Consider the following 24,395-nt stretch of genomic DNA (forward strand, 5'->3'; position numbering starts at 1 on the left):
TAGACAGTAATGGCATGAATCAGTTGGAACAGGTCATTTGAGTCCAACTAACGTGATTAACATCCAGCTGGTATAGCATGACTCACAAGATAATACATGGCATTAGATTTCTAATGCTGTGGACAAACGTCAAAGTTCTAAACACTCACTCATTCCCCCCCACCCCTCATCCCCAGCGACTGCATAGTCTCCCCCAAGCACCCATAGATGGGTGAAGAAGGTAGGTTGACAACATCACATTCCAACCCTTGACTCCTGCCAGACATTTTCTTTTAAATGTTTTAACAACCTGGACATTCCAGCACAATATTACATCTGCAATATCCTAAGTTAATTGATTTTCACATGTATCCCTAGTTCCTTGCTAAATCACAGCATCATGATGCCGTACAATCTGAAATGCCATTTACCTTGAGCTGAGGGAGATTGGTTGCCGTTTGCCAGTCTTTGTCATCACGAATCCGTGTGCACCGCGGGAACCGAATTGAGATGCCATCTGCAGAGTGGGCTTCCGACTTCGAGAACTCAGCTCCCGTGATTTCCCACACTGGTGCGTTCTGCAATAAAGAAAAAGCAGCCATTGCTGTGCATTGAAACATTAAATATCAGAAATAAACGCCAGTCTTGAGAAACTCGTGCGAGAGAGGAATTTGTAGAGATTTCTCCCAAATTAAGCTCAGAAGACACAGAACATTTTCATGCAAAAACAAGTGAAATTTCAAAAACCATGGCTACTTAGATGTGACAAGTGACAAAAAGAAACAGGATATTTCATCCAACACTCAAGACATCAGTCATGCAGGGAGGCCTTAATGGCAATATCCACTGTAGAAACAGTTTGCAAACTTACCTGTGGATCTCTGACAATAAAGTCGGGTGTGTAGTTCTTACTGACATTTAGCCAACCTGGCACTTTGCTTGGATCCTGCACCAAACAAACATTTATTGAAATGGCTATAATCAATGACCAAATTTAATTTTCGGATTTCATAAAAGTTTAAATAATTCTGTTAATGTACAGCAAGAACAATGAATTATTGGAAATATCACAGTACCTTGCTTATTTTTACCATATCCAGTTCATTCTGTAATCGTGCCAGTGTGGCATCATCATGGCCACCTCCACACTTAGTCACTGTGCACCATCGGGAAGAATCAGGATCATAGCAGCCCATCAAGAAAATGGACATCATCCCACCTGAAACCAGTCCAATGACGAATCACATTCACTAAATGTATTCAAGGTGAATTTAGATTGATTTTTGTTAGGTGGGGGGCACAGGAAAGTGGAAACGAGACCACAACAAACATGATCGTATTGTAAGTCCCATGTTCCTATATTCATTTCTATTAACTCCACTGACTCATACACCAGAGAGGACTTGTATAAGGCGGGACATAATTTTTAAAGGGGGGGGGGGGGGGGGAAGAGAGAGAGAGAGAGAGAGAGAGAGAGAGAGAGAGAGAGAGAGAAAAGGAGGAGGAGAGAACGACAACAGAATTTCTGATTTCTGACCTCTGCTGAGATTTCAGGTCTCGAACAGAGCAATTGTGAGGGTGTTAAAATTGGTTCCAGTATTTCTGAATCAGGGCAGGGGCAGCAAATACAAGTCAACTAATCGCTGGTTAGGTCACAACTGGATTACTGCGTTCAGTTCTGGTCACATTATAAGATGGGTGTGAATGCACTGGACAGGATGCAGAGGAGATTTACCAAGATGCTGCCTGGACTGGAGGGTTTAAAGCTATGCCAAAAGATTAGACGGGCTGTTTTCCTTGGAGCAGCGAAGGATGAGTGGGGACCTGATAGAGGTGTATAAAATTATGAGGGCCATAAATAAGGTGGTGGATCGGAAGGCACTTTTTCTATTAACAGAGGAGTCAATAACCAGGGAACATAGATTTAAGAACGAGGTAGAAGGCTAAGAGGGCAGTTGAGGGGAGACTTTTTCATTTAGAGGATGGTGAGAGTCTGGAAATCACTGCTGAAAGGGTGGTTGAGTCAGAAACACTTGTAACATTTGAAGTATTCTATTGTTTCGGTATTTACTTGCACTGACATAACTTCCAGGGCTATGGGCCAAGCGCTGAGAAATGGTATTAGTGTGGTCAGATCTTTGTTGGCCGATGTGGACACAGTGGTGCAAATGGTCTCGCCTGTGCGGTAAACATCTATGAATCTACGGTTACTACTGAGTGACTCTGCTGGGAAGGTGTGAACATATACAATTTCACATTGATAACATAGCAACTGGGCAGTATGGTGGCACAGTGGTTAGCATTGCTGCCTCATGGCACCGAGGTCCCACGTTCGATCCCGGCTCTGGGTCACTGTCCGTGTGGAGTTTGCACATTCTCCCCATGTTTGCGTGTGTTTCATCCCCACAACCCAAAAGATGTGCTGAGTAGGTGAATTGGCCATAGTAAATTGCCCCTTGATCGGAAAAAATAAATTGGGTTCTGTAAATTTATTTTTTTTAAATACTGTGGTTCCCTCATCAAGTCTTCCCTTACTGCATAAATTCCTCCCCACACCAATTCTCTACTTACTGTGCATCCATTAAGTCTTTAGTTGAAAGTAGTTAAGGTAGTTTTTGGACTGTGGACAATCTAACTGTAGTTTACTGACCCAGGACCGAAATCTATAAAGCAGCATGTCACCATTACCTTTATTCCCTTGCCCGTAAAACGCTCCCAGCACAACAAGGTCCGCTGTATCAGCCATCGCACCTTCATTGAGATAGTCCTTCTTTACTTTCAGCCAATGCCGTTTTCCTGGCTCATACAGACTCTACACATTGAAAACAATTTCAGTAACAATCAGAACATATGTACAATAGCAACAATAAAAGTAAAAACATTTCAAAAGGTAACATTTCCAAAACTAACTTTATTACATCAACTTTATTCAATACTTTTCAAGTATGAAATTATACCCGCATGTTAGGTGTACCTACAGTGTTGTAGCAAATGGTCATTTGTGATGAATACAGAGATTTTAGATATATTGGTGTATATGTATTTGGTGCAGTAAGGGTTAACAGCCGGTTAGTGTGTACACGACTGCTGCTGTAGTGTTTTTTTTTTTTTTAAATCCTGGTTTGCAAGACAACTAGGGTTTTTGGGAGCCAGGGGTGCAATTAAAGCATCGTAAAAGTTTGGGCGAATGGATTTTTATTTATATTAAGAGAGTTCCTTGTGGAATAGTTAATCAGATACATTGTGTTTAGTTAGCAAGATGGTGTAGTTAATGGGAGGAGCTATGGGCTAAAGCGGTCAGATATTAAGGTTTCAGTTTAGGTTTTAGATTGGGGTATAAACAGAAGTCAAGCATTTGCTCTTGATATAGTTCAGTTAAAGATCTGTCTGTAGACAGACTAGCAGTTTCTTTCCATACAGTTCAGTCAGTTGGGTGCAGGAAGTCAGGTTATGAAGGCAGTTTCTGAAGATTTCAGCTGGAGATCCTCCATTGTTCTGACAGGGACAGGTCTCTTTCTTTAAATCAGTTTCAAAAGATTAATTTTTTTCCCCAAAGTGGAATTTCGCGACATCTCAGTACAGCAAGTATTCCAGAGTGCTTGCTGCATTTACAAGTGGATTAGGATCGGAGATGGTTCTGTTGTTTGAGGGGAAGCAATGATAGCAGTTAAGGGTCATTATGTCACTGTGCTGTTTAGCATTGTTTGAGGGGTAATTGCAAGCTATTTTCTCATGTGATGTGAAAGATATTTTAATACTGTGTTAGTAATAAAGTTTGTTCTAATATACCATATCCCTATTTTGCGTGAAATCACTCCTGGAGTGAGGTATCCTTTCCTCACAGTCTTACAATATTAAAATAAAGTATTAGGGTTTCTGTTCAGTATCCTAGCCACTTTTGGGGTCTGGTCCGGGATTGTAATACACTCAGCTAGGATAGTGGTGGAATCCTCAAGCCTTTCACATCTGGGCTTTCCTAACCATTAGTATTTAAAAAGAAAAGCATGTATCTGTACAATACAGTTCATGACCTCAAGATGACAAAAGCATACTACAACTAACCAAGTACATTGAAATGTAGGAAAGTTTGCACACAGCAAGGTCCCAAACAGCAATGTGATAACAACCATATAATCTGTTTCTCAGCTTGTTGGCTGAGGGACAAACTTGGCCAGGCCACCAGAAAGAACTCGTCCAAACAGTGGGACAAAATCTTTCCCGTCCACCATGTGGGTCTCTGTTTAATGCTCATCCAAAAGATAATCTAGACTGCTCCAGTGTTGCACTTTGATTGGGCTTGAACTAACTTTCTGACTCCAGTGAGGGTGCTACTTAGCCAATGGCTGCCATTTTAACTACTTTCCGATCGTTCAGTTCCAGGTTAGAAAGGTATTTTTCTGTTGTTTCTAGGTCTGTTATTTCCAGGTCATGAGAATGTAACCCATGCTTGCTGCTTAGGGGGAAGACCCAGTAAAATACAGACCTTGTCAGGCACCAATCTTTGTATGACTGTCAGAGTTAAGTTCACATGGCTGCATAAGAACTGGACATCAGGAATCTATGACAAGTTCATCACAAAGAGCCAAAGTATTACACTCGATGGAGGCGGGTGCTTCAAGAAAAATGAAAAGCTGCAATGAACTTTAAAAGATCTGGCAATAGCAACAGAATATTTATGATCAAGTAAACTTAAGGAGAAAAGAAACAAAGATTTGGGCTATTCAGGAGGAATGGAATTGCGCTTGGAATTCTCACTGGCTCTTGGGCCAGATGTACTGCTGCTTGATTCTAAGAATGGGATTTCTTGTTCATTAGCTGCAGTTTAAAGTATGATTGCAGTGAGATCTACATAGCACATACCCAAAGTGTCTCTCTTTTCAAAAATGTCAAACCTGAAATTATTACCTCAAAGAGGACAAAATATGAATAAATTAAAGAGGTAGGAAAAATAAATATCAACAGCAAATGATTAACTGGAAGGAAAATTGTGCAATCAATTCTCTTTCCTCCAAAGTTGGCTTCATGAGTAAATGTTTTGAGCGATACATGTTATGGGATTTCACAAGTAGATTTCACTTGTCGGTGACCACAAAATCTTCATGCCACAGATATATTTTGCATCTGCTTCTCAGTTTTGGAAAGAGTAAAGTTTCTACCGGCTGTAAAATTACACACACTAATGTCTCAGTTCAGAATACTTGGGGCCAGGATTGCAGAATTTTCTGGATTATTAGAATGCCTAACCACAATTTTAATTCCTAATTGGCTGCCTTTTCTTCCTGTCATCAATATTGTCTCTCTCCTGTGGCCTTCTCACAAACATCCAAAGGTTGGGGACTCTTATCTTTAGTAGCGATTACTCCTCCTTCTAGGAGCTCGACTATTGTTCTATTCCTGTACACAGTAGAGACAGAACTATTAGAATAAACACAAAGGCCATGACCATCATGATTTATTGTAGTGCCACAAATGGTAAGTGGCGAGTCGGAGTGTTATGTGGGCCTGCTCAAAACAACTTTCCGATAATTGCCGTTTCCGAATTTGAGCGATTATACTGTCTCAATAGATTTCCACAATAATATCCTTCAAATTACCTTGTATCCCATTTTTCCAGCATGCCACTTTGCCGATTTGTGATTCCTAGGACATTTGCCGTTTCTCTGTTGAATGTTTCTTCATTCATTTAAGGGATGTGGGCATCGCTGGCCAAGTCAACATTTATTGCCTGTCCCTAATTGCCCTCGGGAAAGTGGTGGAGAGCTGCCTTCTTGAACGGCCAGATGTGGTGCAGGTACACCCACAGTGCTGTCAAGAAACAAGTTCCAGGACTTTGACCCAGTGACAGTGAAGGAACAGCGATATATTTCCAAGTCAGGATGGTAGTGACTTGGAGTGGAACTTCCAGATGGTGTTGCTCCCAGGTATCTGCTGCCCTTGTCCTCCTAGTGACTCTAACATTTATCTTTGAAAACTTGGTCAACTTTTAAGAATCTGATGATGCCGAGGAACTCCAGAAATGCAATTTCCTTTTTCTGTTAGTAAAGACTGATTCTTTGACATCTTGAAATCGAAATGTTACCAGAAACAATACTACATTGTGATCTGTCTCGGATCTTTGACTTGTTTGAAGTGCACTATTTTTAATGTCACTCCGAACAAAAATTCTATTCATGAGAATGAGCAATTAGCTCAAAGGTACCAGTAATGAAAAACATATAATAAATCACGATCAAAAATACAAATGTCCTGTTGACTTTAAGATTACTGTGTAAAACAGAGATCTGTTTCCAGTTTGCATCTCCAGTGTGCTGCCGGTCCTCCGATTTCCTAATATCTACCAGGCCTTATCTGTCTGCACGCCTCCCAACCACTCAGCCAACTCTTCTCTCTCAGCTCTCGTGTCCACATTCAGACCTGCCAACTGCCAATCACAGATTCCCTGCAACATTCCAATTCCTCCCTTACTTGCGTATATTTCATCAAGTTGCACATAGTCTAAGCCATCCCATTTGTGGTGTAGGTCAGCTGTCATTTCAGTATATAACTGAGATTTAGCAAATATATAGAAACAGACTATCAGTAACCTGCGAGAAATGCACAGACACATGGAATGACAGATAGAAATAGGAAAGAGTTACATAAAGGATAACAGTGAGAAGGATAAACAGAAAAAAGCATACAGAAAGAGGTAACGAGTGGCTAAGAGGAAGATAGTAGGTCACAATGAATTAGAGCACGAAAGAAAGACTATTTCTTTTTCATTATCCCCATGATCAATACTTGAAGTAGAACCTTCCTAGCTTGATGTTAGTAAGGGTGGAAATTCAGAAGTTCTGGGCACAATCTCACAATTCTCCACGCGTGTGGGTTTCTTTAAATTCTTTTTCATAGGACACGAGTGTCACTGGCTAGGCCAGCATTTTCATTACTCACCCCAAATTGCTCGAGAAGGGGGTAGGAAATTGCAGGATTGAAAATGTTCAAAATAAAAAAGGGGGGATAAATCAAAACTACAAGTCAGTCAGCCTTGCATTAATGGTGGGGAATCTTTTTAAAAATAATAATCAAAGGCAATATTAACTGGGAGTTGGAAAACAGGAGTTCATAAATGAAAACCAGCATAGAATTTAAAAAAGACATCTGATGAACTCAATTGTCTTCTTTGATGAAGTGATTTGAGTGTCGCTGAAGGTAGTGCAGTTGAAGGTGCGTTTATGGACTTTCAAAAGACATTTCATGATGCATCACATAATAAACTTGTCAACAAAACTGAACCCCATGGGATTAAAGGGGCAGTGATTCCACTGGTCAAAATTTGGCGAAGGGGCAGAAGGCAGAGTCATGATGAGCAGTTGTTTTTCAGACTATAGGGTAGTGTGAAGTGATGTCCCCAGGGTTAATATTGGGACCACTGTGCTTCTCTGCATTAAACTCCTCTTTACTACCATTGCTCTTTTTAATATACATTAATTGCCTGGACTTATATATACAAAGAATCATTTCAAAGTCCACAATAAACACAAAATTCAAATGTCCTAAACAGTGACAGAGTTCAGGAACAGTAAGAAGTCTTACAACACCAGGTTAAAGTCCAACAGGTTTGTTTCGAATCACTAGCTTTCGGAGCGCTGCTCCTTCCTCAGGTCCTTACTGTGCTCACCCCAGTCCAACGCCACATCAAGATTTCAGGAAGATATAAACGAATAAAATAGGCCAGACACATGGACAGATGAAATTTAATGTAGAGCTGTGTTAAGTGATTCATTTTGGAGAAGGTATGAGGCGAGGCAACAAAAACAATGTAATATTAAAGTGGTGAAGGAAAACGTCTCCAGTCTTAGAGAAATCGATCCAAGTGATCGGAACGTAGTCCAATCACTTGGAACCAGATACGGGGTCCGCCCCGAACGGCGCGAAGCCCCTGGGGACTATAAAGTAGAGTCCCCAAGTTCAATTCTTCCTTCTTGGCAGGGTCACTCAGCAGCACGAACCAACCCTTGACAATGAACTGCCTAGCTGCCGCATCGACCAAGTAAGTCTCCAGTCAACGCACGCTACGAGATAGGCACTCCTAGATACCAGTCCACACCAGCTTTCGAATCCTGCAGACTCAGGATCGAACGAAAGGCCATTTGTTCCGCTGACCTGGTGGGCCAGTTCCGAAGCTAAGTATAGGCCTTTTAGTGTTAGAGATAGTCTGATAAGTAGAGTTTTATGCACGAGTAGTGATTTACTGTGTATATTAAATGTGTTTAGATTTGAATCTTACTAATTGGTGTGTTGAGTTATTGATCAGTACTTGAACTTGAACCTCGTGGCGGTATCATAAAGATACCTGGCGACTCTAGAGCAAAGGTTATAGAAACAGAGCAAATTAAGTAAAGATACAACGAGCAACGAATTAAGAGCCAACAAATTAGCAACATTTACTGGTGACATCCTGACGGGACCCAATTTAGAAGTGGCCTTACCACTCCGGGAGAACCCAAAATTTGAATTAGAATCCAATTGGGAACAGAAAAAACCACACGTGTTCAAGCAGTTCTGATCAATCCTCATAATTCGGAAGTGTGTTAATGCATGCGTAACTAACAGGGCTATAAGGTAAAACTGATAGATTTTTGTTGCGGAAAACTGTCGGGAGTTTGTATTCCGGAAAGTAGCGAACGCCATACCCGTGTTTACAGCACCGCCTTAGTACCCCTGTTCCAAATTTTAAAAGAGAGCATTCGGAAAGGAAAATGGCAATGAAGGCAATGGAACGCCTTATGAACCCCCAGGAATTCGAGGTCGCAACGACCAGCAGTAGAGTAGGACAGAGTCCCGTTTGGGAAGAAGAGATCAGAAAATATCTCAAAGGGAAAGGATGGCCCCTTTGGAGTGAATTCTGTGATAATGAGGAAACAGGACCTGGGAGTATAGGACATACTTGGTGGGAGAACCTGTCAGAGATCCAGAAGAGGAGCTTGGGAAAAGCTTGCAAGCCGATGGCAATCGTGTCCTGTCTGGCACAATTGCGAGGCACAGAGGAGGTCGTTCGGACGCTCCGCAAAGTGATAGAAGAGAGACATCGAATGAGTAAGGTCGATGTTAGTGAAATTGAGAGGGAGAATATAGAATTAAGAAGGAAGTTGGCAGCAAAGGACGGAGAGGTGGATGATGCCAAGGGAGCACACCAGTCTTGTCTAGCGCATCTGAGCAGCTTCCAAACCCAGTACAATAAGGCCTATCAGGACACGCAACGTGCAGTCCTGGTAAGAGAAGAGACAGAGAAACAGGTAGAGGCATTGCAAAGGCAGTGCAGCGATCTAAAGACAGCGTTAAGAGCACTCCATGCTGCCACCACAGAGCACAGACAAAGCTCTCATACGTAATTGAATCCCTTTTAGTATTGGCGATATTCTGCAGCATCGTGCAGACTATCCGCATGAGGAAATAGCGAAGGAGAGCCTACAGCTCTCGCATCCCGGTATACAGGATGAGATCCCCTATTTTCGATTTTCACCAGGCCCCCGAACCCCTTTATCTACAATAAAGGACATTTGTTTGTGTCATTTTGTGAATAAAGACAATTGAGAGAATGTAAACCTCTGTGCTTGACTGCCAAGCCAGAGAAACTGGTGTTGCTGCTATTTGTACATTTAAAGTGTTGTAGATTATTTTTGATTGTTTGATTGAGGATAGTTTATCGAGGATAGTTAGAGGTACCGCTTTTTTAAATGTTGTAATGCATGTCCCTGTTGTGACATAGCGCCACTTAGAATTGTTAGTTAAAAATGTTCATACATAGTTATGGTCAGTGTAGAGGCCATGGAAGAGTGCTCGCTGGGTCAGGGAGTGAAGACAACGCAGTTATGTGATCCTTCACACTTCGCGTTAGGGATCACAAGGAGGGAGTGCAGCCACCTGTGTTGGCCACTTCCCGACTTAAAATGGAGGTCCGCAAAGAATGCAGGGAAATTCAGCCAAGCCAGGAAAAACTAGCAGGTGCAAAGTCTCCTGTGTATTAGACTTTGCAGAAACCCAGACAGCACTGAAACTCAGAGCCATCTGCATACTAATGAGCGATCCCCGGGAACAATTGAAACATTTAAGTTGAATAAGGCCAAGCCAGATTCCTCGGCAAAGGAAGGCCAACGGACACTCAGGGACCGCCCAGCGATCAGGAAACGGCACCAGTATGGGAGAAATCGATCCAAGTGATCGGAATGTAGTCCAATCACTTGGAACCAGATACGGTGTCCGCCCCGAACTGCGCGAAGCCCCTGGGGACTACAAAGTAGAGTCCCCAAGTTCAATTCTTCCTTCTTGGCAGCGCAAACCAACCCTTGACAGTGAACTGCCTAGCTGCCACATCAACCAAGTAAGTCTCCAGTCAACGTACGCTATGAGATAGGCACTCCTAGATACCAGTCCACACCAGCTTTTGAATCCTGCAGACTCAGGATCGAACAAAAGGCCATTTGTTCCCCTGACCTGGTGGGCCAGTTCCAAAGCTAAGTATAGGCCTTTTAGTGTTAGAGATAATCTGATAAGTAGAGTTTTATGCACGAGTAGTGATTTACTGTGTATAATAAATGTGTTTTGATTTGTATCTTACTAATTGGTGTGTTGAGTTATTGATCAGTACTTGAAATTGAACCTCGTGGCGGTATCATAAAGATACCTGGTGACTCTAGAGCAAAGGTTATAGAAACAGAGCAAATTAAGTAAAGATGCAACGAATTAAGAGCCAACCAAAGTTAGCAACAGAACACATACAGGCCACCAACATTTAAAATAGTGCAACACTATTTTATTAAGTCAGAAACTGTTGAACATACTTTCACTGTGGGTTAACATGATATTAGATTGAACTAAAGACCTATGCCTTGTCCTAACCAGTCTATGCACTCAGCACATGGTGAAGATCTGTGCTGCAAGCTGTAAGCTCTGTCCTACTAGGAGGCTGCAGCTCGAATGAGCGGGAACTCTGATGCCCCCTGTCTTTACAGTGTGTGTGCTCTAACTGGTGATTGGCTGCGGTGTTGTGTGTGTTGATTGGTCCCGCTGTGTGTCCATCGGTGCGTGTGTATCTGCACCATGATATACTGGTGTATATTATGACATTAGGGAGATGGCGGTGCAGTGATGTCACTGGATGAGTATTCCAGAGGTGCAGGTTAATCCTCTGGGGACACAGGCTTACATTGTTGCTCGTTTAAGCCTTAGTTTACTTTATTCTTATTCTGTCAACTTTGCTCATGAGTCGCCAGGTATCTTTCTGATACCGCCACGTGGTTCAAGTCCAAGTAATGATTAATAACGCAACACACCGCTTAGTAAGAGTTAAATCAACGTTCATTTATTATATACAGCAATTAATACTTATACAATAATCCTACTTCTAGACTACTACCTACCACTAAAGGCCAATACTTAACTTTGGAAATGGCCCACCAGGTCAGGAAACGAATGGTCTTTCGAATTGGTTCTGGCCTGCAGGATTCAAAAGCTGGTACAAGTCGATAATCAGGAGCGCCTATCTGGTGGTGATCGCTGGAGTAAGACTTACAGTTTTCTTGTAGACGGGTCTCGAAGGTTGCGAGCAGGAAAAGAAGGGTAGAGCTGAACTTGGCCCCTATTCTTATAGTCCCCAGGGGCTTCCCGCCTCTCGGGGCGGACCTCGTACCTGGTTCCAAATGATTGGACTTGGTCCCAATCACTTGGTTCAATATGCTCCAATAATGGGGCGATTCCTTGATCGGGGGGTGGTCATTTACCTTTCTTTGTGTCAGCCCCTGCTGGCGCCGAAAGGTCTGGGTCGGCTTTCAATTGCTAATTTGTAGCAATTGTTCCCGGAGATGGCTGATTAAAATGCAGATGGCTGGGTTATTGTGATGTTGATGGCTGCAGGTATCGGTCTGGACTGACTTCCCCAGGGGCGAATACTCTGTTTTACCTGCAGCTGTCCGTTTGAGTCCTGTTGGCTGATTTTCCCATCAGCCTCTTTCGTTCGCCATTTTAAAATCGGGGTTTGACCATTCTAATCGGGAACTAGCCATTTTACGTGGCTACAACATCTCACAATGGCAGCTGGTGAATTTAAATTCAAATTGAAACTAGTCTCAGCTATAGACAGTTATTGACTATCGCAAAAACCTATCTGGTACACTAATGTCCTTCAAGGAAGGAAACCTGCATCTTTAATGAAGTATAACGTCCCGTAATTAATTATCAGGCTTAAAATTTGACAGCAAGCACAAAAGGAGCTATTCGGATGAATGACCAAAAGCCTGGTCAAAGAGGAGAGAGGTGTATTGAGGCAATTCTATAAATAAAAAAATGCAATGATTATGATGATCTGGAATACACTGCCTGAAGGGGTCATTCAACATGACTTCCAAAAGGAAACTGGATACTTGGAGAAGGAAATTCTTTAACGCCAAAAGGAATGAGCAACTAAGTGGTATTAATAGGATAGAGCAGACACAAGCAGTTTGGGCCACATAATCTCCTGCTCTTCTCTATGATTCTAAGAAACCAAATTATCGTAAAACTCAAATAATTAGCTAAAGTCCTCAGCAACATTGTCAACTCCTTAATGTAGAAACATAGAAAATAGGAGAGTCAGCCATTCGGCCCATCAAATCTGCTCTACATTTCAATATGATTATGGTTGATCCTCCATCTCAATGCCATACTCCCTCTTTCTCCCCATACCCTTGATGCCTTTATTGTCTCGACATCTATTTCTTTCTTAAATATATTCTGTGATGACCTCAGCAGCCTTGTGGTAGAGAATTCCACAGGTTCATTACCATCAGGAGTGAAAGAATTTCTCCTCATCTCAGTCCTAAAGGGCTTATCCCATATCCAGAGACTGTGACCCCTTGTTCTAGAACCCCCAGCCAGGGGAAACATCATCCCTGCATCCACTCTGTCCAGCCCTGTCAGAACCGTATACATTTCAATCCCGCTATCCCAGGAATCAGTCTGGATCTATCTGAAGTGACCTAGCAAGCCACTCAAGTTGCTCAGCGATAGCTAGGAATGGGCAATAACTGCCATCCTTTGCACTGCCTCCCACAATCAGAGGATGGACAATTTAAAGAAAAAACACACACAATTGACAATGTAGATACAGGCATAGCTCGATTACTTTCATACATAAATACTTTCCCCATTAGTCCAGCCTATTCTGCCCTTAGAGAAGATAGGACTATAGTAACAGCCGTGTTGAGAATATCTCACCTTAAGATCTTTCAGTACCAGTCCTTCCAGGCCCTCTCTAATAACTCGAGTGATCATTTCTCCCAGATCAGAGGCCCTCTGTAAAATCAGGGTACAAAGATTTTTTTAAATATATTAATTAGCTATACAGATGGTTACAGAGTAATTTAATTCATAAATGCATCAAAATTGCAACTTTGCTTGTTTTGAATTCTGTTTCAAGTATTTACATAAGCTAATGACGGGTTTGGTGAGCAGTTTCGCAAAAGGACAGGTTTCTTTCAATTTTAGAGTGAATGAACTTGAGCAGAATGAACGAAGGCATTCAGTTATTTAACACAGCCCTAATCTATAGAACTTGCCAATGTCCAACTCTACCAGCCCAAGATCCCCTCCATAAAAAGGGACCAAAGATAAAGACACATCAAGTGCATCACAGGTAGATGTAAAAAGACAAGAGATTAATTAGAGAGGACAACTGCACAGGAGCTCGTTTGTAACAGTGATATAAGAGTTCGCCTGATCATAACCTGTCAGAGTAAAGTTTATAATAAACAAAACTTCAGGATTGTGTTGCTGAATCCTAGCCCTGGGTCACTGTCCATGTGGAGTTTGCACATTCTCCCTATGTCTGCGTGGGTTTCACCCCCACAACCCAAAGATGAGTAGGTTAGGTGGATTGGCCACGCTAAAATGCCTCTTAATTGAAAAAAAAAATATTTGGGTACTCTTTAGTTTATTTTTAAAAAAGGATTGTGTTGCTATCTCTAATCAATAGTTCTAGACAGCAGTCATTGGATACACAATGTTTACTCGATCCCAGCTCTGGGTCACTGTCTGTGTAGAGTCTGCACATTCTCCCCGTGTTTGCGTGGGTTTCGCCCCCACAACCCAAAGATGTGGTTAGATGGATTGGCCACACTAAATTGCCCCTTAATTGGAAAAAAAAGAATTAGGTACTTTAAATTTATATTTTAAAAAATGAAAAGGATATATAATATTTGCAATCTTGGTTTCCATTTTGTGTTCAGGATAACCAATGTTAACGAATGTTACTACTGCAGAATTAATATGATGCTTAGGCAGAGAGCAGCAGAATCACCGGTTGACAGCAAATGGCAAAGAAACAGCTCACATTTATTTAATGTTTTTTATCTGGCATTGCACAGGTGCATGGAGCCAGAATCGGAAATATTACAATACTCGGAGGGGAGACTAAATGTTTGGTAAAAGAGGCGAGTTTTAAGGAGAGATCACTGTTCCTTTTAAACTGCACGTTTGCATTGTTTTTTTTGCCAGTGACGTGATGGTTCACCTTTGCTTGCCTGGTGGAACATGTATGACATGTGGCAGAGATTGCACTCTGTTCAAGCAGGTCATGGCATCTTAGGGTGTTGAAAAAAACCTTGCAACCCAGGTAGAGTTTACACTGGCAATAACATCAGAGGCTCTGGCTGAAGCCACATACCACTTAGTGCCTGGGTTTTAATCAAAATATAAGGGACTAAATAATTGACAATATAAGAAATCGAAGAAGGAATAAGAACAGGGCATTCAGTTCTATGTTGGGATGTACAAAGGCTATGAAGTATGATGGAATTATAGATTGGCCACTCAGGAAAGGAAATCATTATTGGGCAAAAGCTTTCTGTGACATGCAGAGTGTCATACCCAAATTCCCAATACTCATCCTCATCATGCAAGCTCTATGTAGAGAGTGCTAAATTATATAAAATTCTATCTTGAGTTTGGCCACCTCATCCAGATCCATATGTGCACAGTTGGATCACTAACTGTCTGCTGAAAAAAGCTTCAACTAAATTGGTGTTACCTTCAACATTGAACACCAATTCAAAACCAAACAATGAAAATGCAGACCATTTCAGTAATGACAACATGCAGCATTCTGAGGCATTTGTAAAAGATTCCACTTAAAACCTGACTGTACTCACAGTCACATGCTTCATCTCTGAAAACATGATCCTGTTGGGAATTTCAACCATGTTGTCATGAAGAAATTGTTTTCGTTCACTGATTGGTCTGTAAAGATACAAAAAGCATATTTAAATAAATCACAAGGATGAGTGCAAATAAAGGAAACCACTGGACCGATCTGGCTCATTCTTCTATTTATTATAAGTGCAGATTTATATGGAGATGATGGAAGCCATTAAGCCCCCATATGTTTTTGATAGGGACCCACATTCCTAAATAGTCTGAAGAGAAAATGTTGGAACGTCCAAGTCTCTCGTAACCTGGAGCAACACCAAGGATAAATGCCAGTTGTACCAAGGTTGGTGTTATGAAAGTCAAATTAATCTTGCTGTTGGGAGCAGATGTCAGAAACGTCCACTCCAGAAGGACCTTAGAGCTTCTGTGCATGAGCAGACGAGGAGCGGGCTGCACATATGCAGTCCTGCACTTTTGTGTTTAGGCCCAGCAGGAAGAAAGATGGTATGAAAATGTAGATTGTGTGACCAGGAGCAGAGCACCGCTGCAGGCAGAGTGGGGGCAAGGAGACAGAGACAATGGACAGTCACAGGTCCCTGCTAAGGTAAATGAGTGAGCGGAAAAACAGGTTCCAAACAGGACAAGAGCTGCAGATATCAAACTTTAGGTGAAAAGGGCTCAGAAGAAGCCAGTAAGATCCAAGAAGGCAGCCTATGGTTGGTGGCTCTCTGCTGAGGGCCTTTGGGACAAAGGTATCCCTTTGGAGCAGTAGTGCTCTTCTCAGCATGGGCAAGGAACTGAAGCGGTGTCTGTGAATTTATGCTCGAGTGCAGACTCGGGAATCTAGGGGAACAGAATCTTGCAAGACGAGATAGGTGGATAGTAGTTGATGCCGTCCGAGTTGGAATAACTTTAGAGCGAAGATGGGAATCCCCCATGTGAGAAGGAGAAACAGAGAATTTCAGTGAGATTGACTGACTCGGTGTTACTGACTTCAGCTTTGGTTATTGAGAAATCTGTGGTCTTGGTCACATCTGTTATTTAGTGTTATGTTCACCCAGGATTTCCTGTGCCTCATATTAACGCTCGTTGCGTGAGTATAAGATAGATATTGTAAATTGTTATCTTTCTGAACTTGTATAGTAAAGTTTATTTTTGTTTATTAAAAGCCCGATGGAATCTTGAGGCTTTATTCACTGAGCAAGTGTCTTAAATCACAAATTCAAATCTACTTTAAACAAAGCTTTATTGGTCCCTAACCAACTCTGACCAATAACTTAGGGTCTGGTGAAGGATCTAAAATTGGTGATCAGAGATAACCTTTTGTCTTTTTTTAAAAAGGAACTTTCTGGTTGCCAGCCTTTGGATATTTGAGCAATTTATTTTTGGGATTGTTACACTGGCAACTTTAGAGTTAAGAGCCAGTGGCATTAGCACAACATAAAGGTGGCACGGTGGCACAGTGGTTAGCAATGCTGCCTCACAGTTCCAGGGTCTCGGAATCAATTCCAGCCTCGGGTGACTGTCTGTGTGGAGTTTGCACTTTCTCCCAGTGTCTGCGTGGGTTTCCTCCAGGCAAGCTCCGGTGTCCTCCCACAGTCCAAAGATGTGCAGGTTAGGTGGATTGGCCATGCTGAAATTGCCCCTTAGTGTCCAAAAGGTTAGGTTGGATTACGGGGATAGGGTGGAGGCGTGGGCTTAAGTATGGTGCTCTTTCCCAGGGCTGGTGCAGACTCAATGGGGCGAATGGCCTCCTTCTACACTGTAAATTACATGATATTGACAGTAATTCAATGATACAATGAGCTCCATTGTGTCTGTTAAGACCCAGGATCACAAGGAATTTCCAACTGCACACAGGTTTAATGAGGGTTATCATAGATCTGCCCAGCAACTGGTAGAAATCTGCCTAATAACAGCAGTAGCGCAGATGTAACAAGATATGATGGGGTGCAATCTGCTGACCACTAGGTCTCTTGGATCTAACCAGCAACAGGTAGAAATCTACCTCGCGATATTGTTTGTAAAGGGGAAGTTTTATGGAGGTCATTGATCCTAGATATAGTTTGGAAAAAGGGGCAGCATGGTCCATGATAGAAAATTGGAGACTCAGGTACAGGATCTTAAAAAGTTGAATTCCTTGGGTGTAGGGAAATTTTGACTTTTTAAACAGAACGAGAGTGGGGAACAAGTGAGAATGTGTTATTTAAAGTAAGACGGATGCACAAATGGCTCTATAACTAGCACAATCTTTTTTTTTTAAATATAAATTTAGAATACCCAATTATTTTTTTCCCCCAATTAAGGTGCAATTTAGCATGGCCAATCCACCTACCCTGCACATCTTTGGGTTGTGGTGGGGGGGGAGGGGGGGGGACCCACGCAGACACGGTGAGAATGTGCAAACGCCACACGGACAGTGACCCAGGGCCGGGATTCAAATCTAGGTCCTCAGTGCCGCATTCCCAGTGCGGTCCACTGCGCCACATGCCGCCCTGAACTAGCTCAATCTTATTTAGAAGTAGTTAATATAACATTTGCCAATTTGAAAAGTATACCGAAAGCTAAATTGTTGGAATTAGCAGAGAAATTGGAATTAGGATTATCTACAGAGGCTAAGAAAGCTGAAGCAATTGAAAGCCTAGCAACTCACTGAAATGAACAGGCAGAGTCAAACAGTCCCAATATTGCAAAAAGTGAGAATATTGAATTAGCTAAAATTCAATTACAAAAAGAGATATAGAAATTAAGAAGTTAGGGATTCAGGAAAACCAAAGGGAGTGAGTTTTCCAACGGGAACAGGAAAGGGAGTGAGCTTGCCAACGGGAATGAGAAAGGGAGTGAGTTTTAATACGGGAACGACAAAGCGAGTGAGCTTGCCAACGGGAACAGGAAAGGGAGTGAGCTTGCCAAACCAAAAAGAGCGAGCTTTCCAACGGGATCAAGAAAGAGAACGAGTTTTCCAATGGGAACAGGACAGGGAGTGAGCTTTCCAAAGGGAACGAGAAAGGGAGTGAGCTTTCCAACGGGACCGAGAAAGGGAGTGAGCTTTCCAACGGGAACAGGACAGTGAGTGAGTTTTCCAACGGGAACAGGACAGGGAGTGAGTTTTCCAACGGGAACAGGACAAGGAGTAAGTTTTCCAATGGGAATCAGAAAGGGAGTGAGCTTTCAATCGGAACAAGAAAGGGAGTGAGCTTTCAATGGGAACGACAAAGGGAGTGAGCTTGCCAACGGGAATGACAAAGGGAGTGAGCTTGCCAACGGGAATGACAAAGGGAGTGAGCTTGCCAACGGGAATGACAAAGGGAGTGAGCTTTCCAATGGGAATGAGAAAGAAAGTGAGCTTTCCAACGGGAACGAGAAAGGGAGTGAGTTTTCCAACAGGAACGAGAAAGGGAGTGAGCTTTCCAACGGGAACGAGAAAGGGAGTGAGCTTTCCAATGGGAACAGGAAAGGGAGTGAGCTTTCCAATGAGAATGAGAAAGGGAGTGAGTTTTCCAATGGGAACAGGAAAGGGAGTGAGCTTTCCAACGGGTACGAGAAAGGGAGTGAGCTTTCAATGGGAACGAGAAAGAAAGTGAGCTTTCCAACGGGAACGAGAAAGGGAGTGAGTTTTCCAACAGGAACGAGAAAGGGAGTGAGCTTTCCAACGGGAACGAGAAAGGGAGTGAGCTTTCCAATGGGAACAGGAAAGGGAGTGAGCTTTCCAATGAGAATGAGAAAGGGAGTGAGTTTTCCAATGGGAACAGGAAAGGGAGTGAGCTTTCCAACGGGTACGAGAAAGGGAGTGAGCTTTCAATGGGAACGAGAAAGGGAGTGAGTTTTCCAACGGGAACGAGAAAGGGAGTGCGTTTTCCAACGGGAATGCCAAAGGGAGTGAGCTTTCCAACGGGAACGAGAAAGGGAGCGAGCTTTCCAACGGGAACGAGAAAGGGAGTGAGCTTTCCAACGGGAACGAGAAAGGGAGTGAGTTTTCCAACGGGAACGAGAAAGGGAGTGAGTTTTCCAACGGGAACGACAAAGGGAGTGAGCTTGCCAACGGGAACAACAAAGGGAGTGAGCTTTCCAACGGGAACAGGAAAGGGAGTGAGCTTTCAATGGGAACGAGAAAGGGAGTGAGTTTTCCAACGGTAACGAGAAAGGGAGTGAGCTTTCCAACGGGAACAGGAAAGGGAGTGAGCTTTCCAACGGGAACAGGAAAGGGAGTGAGCTTTCAAAGGGAACGAGAAAGGGGGTGAGCTTTCCAATGGGAACGAGAAAGGGAGTGAGCTTTCAATGGGAACAGGAAAGGAAGTGAGCTTTCCAACGGGAACAGGAAAGGGAGTGAGCTTTCAATGGGAACGAGAAAGGGAGTGAGCTTTCCAATGGGAACGAGAAAGGGAGTGAGCTTTCCAATGGGAACAGGAAAGGGAGTGAGCTTTCAATGGGAACGAGTGGAGTAGTTCAAAAGGGAAATGGAGCAAGCCGCAAGGGAAGAAAGAGACAAAGAGAGAGACTTCCAAATTTGCACACTGGCAACAGAAACCAAGAGGGTGAGAATAGACAGTGGAGGAAGGTGGTTCTAGATGAAAACCAATTGGGGAGATGTTCAGGTATGTACAAGCTCTTCCAAAATTTGATGAAAGGGATACCGAGACATTTTTTTTGCTTTTGAGAATTTAACTAAACAGATGAAATGGCCAAAAGACATTTTGACCCTACTCTTACAGACTAACCTTGCACGTAGGGTTAGTAAAGTCTATGCACCCTTGTCAGAGGAAAGATCTGGAGACTACGAGACAGTACAGAAAGCTATATTGGGTGTTTATAAGCTGGTATCGGAGGCTTACAGACAAATGTTGAGCTTAAGAAAACAGTTTGGACAGACTTATATCGAATCTGAAAAGGTTAAACAGTCATGTTTTTCAGTGGTTGCGAGTATTAAAAATAGAAGAAACCTATGACAGTGGTAATTCTGTTGGAAGAATTTAAAGATTTGTTGCCGACAATGATTAGAACTCATATTAGGGGGGGGAAAGTTAGAACTCCTAGACACACCATGGAGCTTGCAGATAGATGACTATGAACTAGTTCATAGGTCTAAGCCTTTCATTCGACCCACTTTTAAATCGGAGAAAGCTAGAAACTAGGAAGGTGCAAGAGAGGACAGGCCAGCAAGAGGGGGAATGGTCGGAAACTCAAAGGGCTTGAGGTTCATAAGGAGCAGGTGTTAGCAATTCTGGAAAGTGTGAAAATAGTTAAATCCCGTGGGCCGGATGGGATTTATCCTAGGATTCTCTGGGAAGCTAGGGAGGAGATTGCTGAGCCTTTGGCTTTGATCTTTAAGTCATCTTTGTTTACAAGAATAGTGCCAGAAGACTGGAGGATAGCAAATGTTGTCCCCTTGTTCAAGAAGTGGAGTAGAGGCAACCCCGGTAACTATAGACCAGTGAGCCTTACTTCTGTTGTGGGCAAAGTCTTGGAAAGGTTTATAAGAGATAGGATGTATAATCATCTGGAAAGGAATAATTTGATTAGAGATAGTCAGCACGGTTTTGTGAAGGGTAGGTCGTGCCTCACAAACCTTATTGAGTTCTTTGAGAAGGTGACCAAACAGGTGGATGAGGGTAAACCAGTTGATGTGGTGTATATGGATTTCAGTAAAGCGTTTGATAAGGTTCCCCACGGTAGGCTACTGCAGAAAATACGGAGGCATGGGATTCAGGGTGATTTAGCAGTTTGGATCAGAAATTGGCTAGCTGGAAGAAGACAAAGGGTGGTGGTTGATGGGAAATGTTCAGACTGGAGTCCAGTTACTAGTGGTGTACCACAAGGATCTGTTTTGGGGCCACTGCTGTTTGTCATTTTTATAAATGACCTGGAGGAGGGCGTAGAAGGATGGATGAGTAAATTTGCAGATGACACTAAAGTCGGTGGAGTTGTGGACAGTGCGGAAGGATGTTACAAGTTACAGAGGGACATAGCTAAGCTGCAGCGCTGGGTTGAGAGGTGGCAAATGGAGTTTAATGCAAAAAAGTGTGCGTTAATTCATTTTGGAAGGAATAAAAGGAAGACAGAGTACTGGGCTAATGGTAAGATTCTTGGTAGTGTGGATGAGCAGAGGGATCTCGGTGTCCATGTACATAGATCCCTGACAGTTGCCACCCAGGTTGAGAGGGTTGTTAAGAAGGCGCACGGTGTGTTAGCTTTTATTGGTAGAGGGATTGAGTTTCGGAGCCATGAGGTCATGTTGCAGCTGTACAAAACTCTGGTGCGGCCGCATTTGGAGTACTGCGTGCAATTCTGGTCACCGCATTATAGGAAGGATGTGGAAGCATTGGAAAGGGTGCAGAGGAGATTTACCAGAATGTTGCCTGGTATGGAGGAAAGATCTTATGAGGGAAGGCTGAGGGACTTGAGGCTGTTTTCGTTAGAGAGAAGAAGTTTAAGAGGTGACTTAATTGAGGCATACAAGATGATCAGAGGATTAGATAGGGTGGACAGTGAGAGCCTTTTTCCTCGGATGGTGATGTCTAGCACGAGGGGACATAGCTTTAAATTGAGGGGAGATAGATATAGGACAGATGTCAGAGATAGGTTCTTTACTCAAGAGAGTAGTAAGGGCGTGGAATGCCCTGCCTGCAACAGTAGTGGACTCGCCAACACTTAAGGGCATTCAAATGGTCATTGGATAGACATATGGACGATAAGGGAATAGTGTAGATGGGGGCTTTAGAGTGGTTTCACAGGTCGGCGCAACATTGAGGGCCGAATCTGTTGGAGGGCTGAGAGATATGAAAAAAGGTAGACATTTTCGCTATACTAAACTGGGCCACACAAAATCACTATGCTGGAGATTAAATGATCAACCAGTTGGGGCTATCAATCTTTTTTTTAAAAAATAATATTTTATTAAGGTATTTGAAAATTTTTATAACAGTAACATAAACAATGACATCAACATGGTAAAATAAACATTTCCCCCCCCCCACCCCCAAGCCCAATCTTCACGCACCTCAACCATACAACAACAATCCACACCCCCCCCCTTTGGAATACTGCATCTGCTGACATTTTAATTTTCCCCAAGAAAGTCGACGAACGGCTGCCACCTCCAGGAGAACCCTAACATTGACCCTCTGAAGACAAACGTTCTTTTCTCGAGACTGAGAAACACAGCTATGTCACTAACCCAGGTCTCTACACTCAGGGGCTTCGAGTCCCTCCACATTAACAAAATCCGTCTCCGGGCTATCAGGGAGGCAAAGGCCAAGACATCGGCCTCTTTCGCCCCCTGAACTCCCGGATCTTCTGACACTCGAAACATCGCTACCTCCGGGCTCGGCACCACCCGTGTTTTTAGTACTGTGGACATTGCCTTAGCAAAATCCTGCCAAAACCCTCTAAGCTTTGGGCATGCCCAAAACATGTGGACATGATTGCTGGGCTTCCTGCGCACCTCGCACACCTATCCTCTACCCAGAAAAACTTACTCATCCTAGCCGCTGTCATGTGTGCCCGGTGGACTACCTTAAATTGTATCAGGCTAAGCCTGGCGTATGATGAGGAGGTATTAACCCTGCTTAGGGCATCCGCCCATAGACCCGCCTCTATCTCTCCTCCTGACTCGTCCTACTACTTGCCCTTAAGCTCCTCCAGCTGGGTTTCCTCCGCCTCCAAAAGCTCCTGGTAAATATCCGATACCTTCCCCTCTCCCATCCAGGTACTGGAAACTACTCTATCCTGTATCCCCTGTGGCAGCAGCAGCGGAAAGGCCAGCACCTGCTTTCCCAGGAAGTCACGCACTTGCAAATACCTAATACCATTCCCTGCTGGCAATTTAAATTTATCCTCCAAAGTTTTCAAGCTGGGAAAGCTCCAGTCTTTGAATAGATCCCCCATCCTTCTAATTCCTGCCCTCTGCCAACTCCAGAACCCGCCATCTAGCCTACCCGGTACAAACCGGTTATTATAAATCGGGGTCCAAATCGATGCTCCCTCCACTCTCTTATGTCTCCTCCATTGCCCCCAGATCCTCAGAGCCGCCACTACCACCGGACTTGTGGAGTATCGGGCCAGCAAGAACGGCAGAGGTGCCGTTACCAATGCTCCCAGACTGGTGTCTTTACATGACACCGCCTCCATCCACTCCCACGCCGACCCCTCCCCCACTACCCACTTCCTAATCATGGCGATATTAGCCGCCCAGTAGTAATTGCAGATGTTCGGCAGCGCCAACCCCCCCCCCCCCCCCCCCACCCCCCCCACCCCCGACTGCGCTCCAGCAACACCTTCTTCACTCACGGGGTTTTACTCGCCCACACAAAACCCAAAATCTTATTCACCCGCTTGAAAAAGGCCTTAGGGATGAAGATGGGGAGGCACTGAAAGACAAACAGAAATCTGGGGAGGACCGTCATTTTCACGGTCTGTACCCTACCCGCCAGTGATAGCGGGAGCATGTCCGATCTCTTAAAGACCCCTTCCATTTGTTCCACCAACCGGGGTAGATTTAACTTGTGTAGTACCTCCCATTTCCGGGCCACATGGCTTCCCAGATATCAAAAGCTCTTCCCTACCATTCTAAGCGGCAGCTCTCCCAGTCTCTTCTCCTGTCCTCTTGCCTGGATCGCAAACATCTCGCTTTTTCCCCATGTTTAATTTATACCCCGAAAAATTGTCAAATTCCCCCAAGATTCGCATTACTTCCCCCATCCCCTCCAACAGGTCCAAAATGTACAAGAGCAGGTCATCTGTGTAGAGCGAGACCCGGTGCTCCACCCAACCCCCCCTCTCCCCGAACCAGCCCTTTCCAGTTCCTAGAGGTTCTTAACGCCATGGCCAATGGCTCTATGGCCAGAGCAAACAGTAACGGGGAGAAGGGGCACCCTTGCATCGTCCCTCGGTGTAGTTCAAAATATCCCGACCTCAGCCGGTTCGTACGCACACTCGCTACTGGTGCCTGATAGAGCAACCGCACCCAGTCAATAAAGCTCTCATCAAACCCAAACCTTCCCAGCGCCTATTCCATGTTTGGATGACTGCATCGACAGTCGAAATTCATCACCAATTTAGACTTGTTAATGGACTATTCGAAAGTACCTTTGACTGAGAGGGCAAAGGAGATATCCATAGATATCCATTTTTGTGACACCACAAGTGACAGACCGAGGTCGTGAATGAACTGTCAAGAGACAAGACGGTGTTGTATTGTGATGATGGTACTTGCATGCATTGTAGAATAAGGTGCTTGATAGAGAGAAGGGTTAATG

General features: G+C 43.6%; 1 protein-coding gene across 4 annotated transcripts in view; it reads right to left on the minus strand.

Annotated features, from left to right (window-relative positions):
* lig3 (ligase III, DNA, ATP-dependent) overlaps window positions 1-24,395 on the minus strand; it is a 100,164-nt gene that overhangs the window by 10,376 nt on the left and 65,393 nt on the right. For all 4 annotated transcript variants that reach the window (XM_072469302.1, XM_072469301.1, XM_072469303.1 and 1 more), the window contains exons 12-17: window positions 15,144-15,231; window positions 13,213-13,290; window positions 2,668-2,791; window positions 1,056-1,198; window positions 851-925; window positions 411-557 (exon numbers count right to left, since the gene is read on the minus strand). In XM_072469302.1, the coding sequence (XP_072325403.1) occupies window positions 411-557; window positions 851-925; window positions 1,056-1,198; window positions 2,668-2,791; window positions 13,213-13,290; window positions 15,144-15,231 (655 nt within the window). The remainder of the gene's footprint in view (window positions 1-410; window positions 558-850; window positions 926-1,055; window positions 1,199-2,667; window positions 2,792-13,212; window positions 13,291-15,143; window positions 15,232-24,395) is intronic.

This window comes from Scyliorhinus torazame, chromosome 12 (genome assembly GCF_047496885.1).
Source record: "Scyliorhinus torazame isolate Kashiwa2021f chromosome 12, sScyTor2.1, whole genome shotgun sequence".
NCBI classification, from domain to species: Eukaryota; Metazoa; Chordata; class Chondrichthyes; order Carcharhiniformes; family Scyliorhinidae; genus Scyliorhinus; species Scyliorhinus torazame.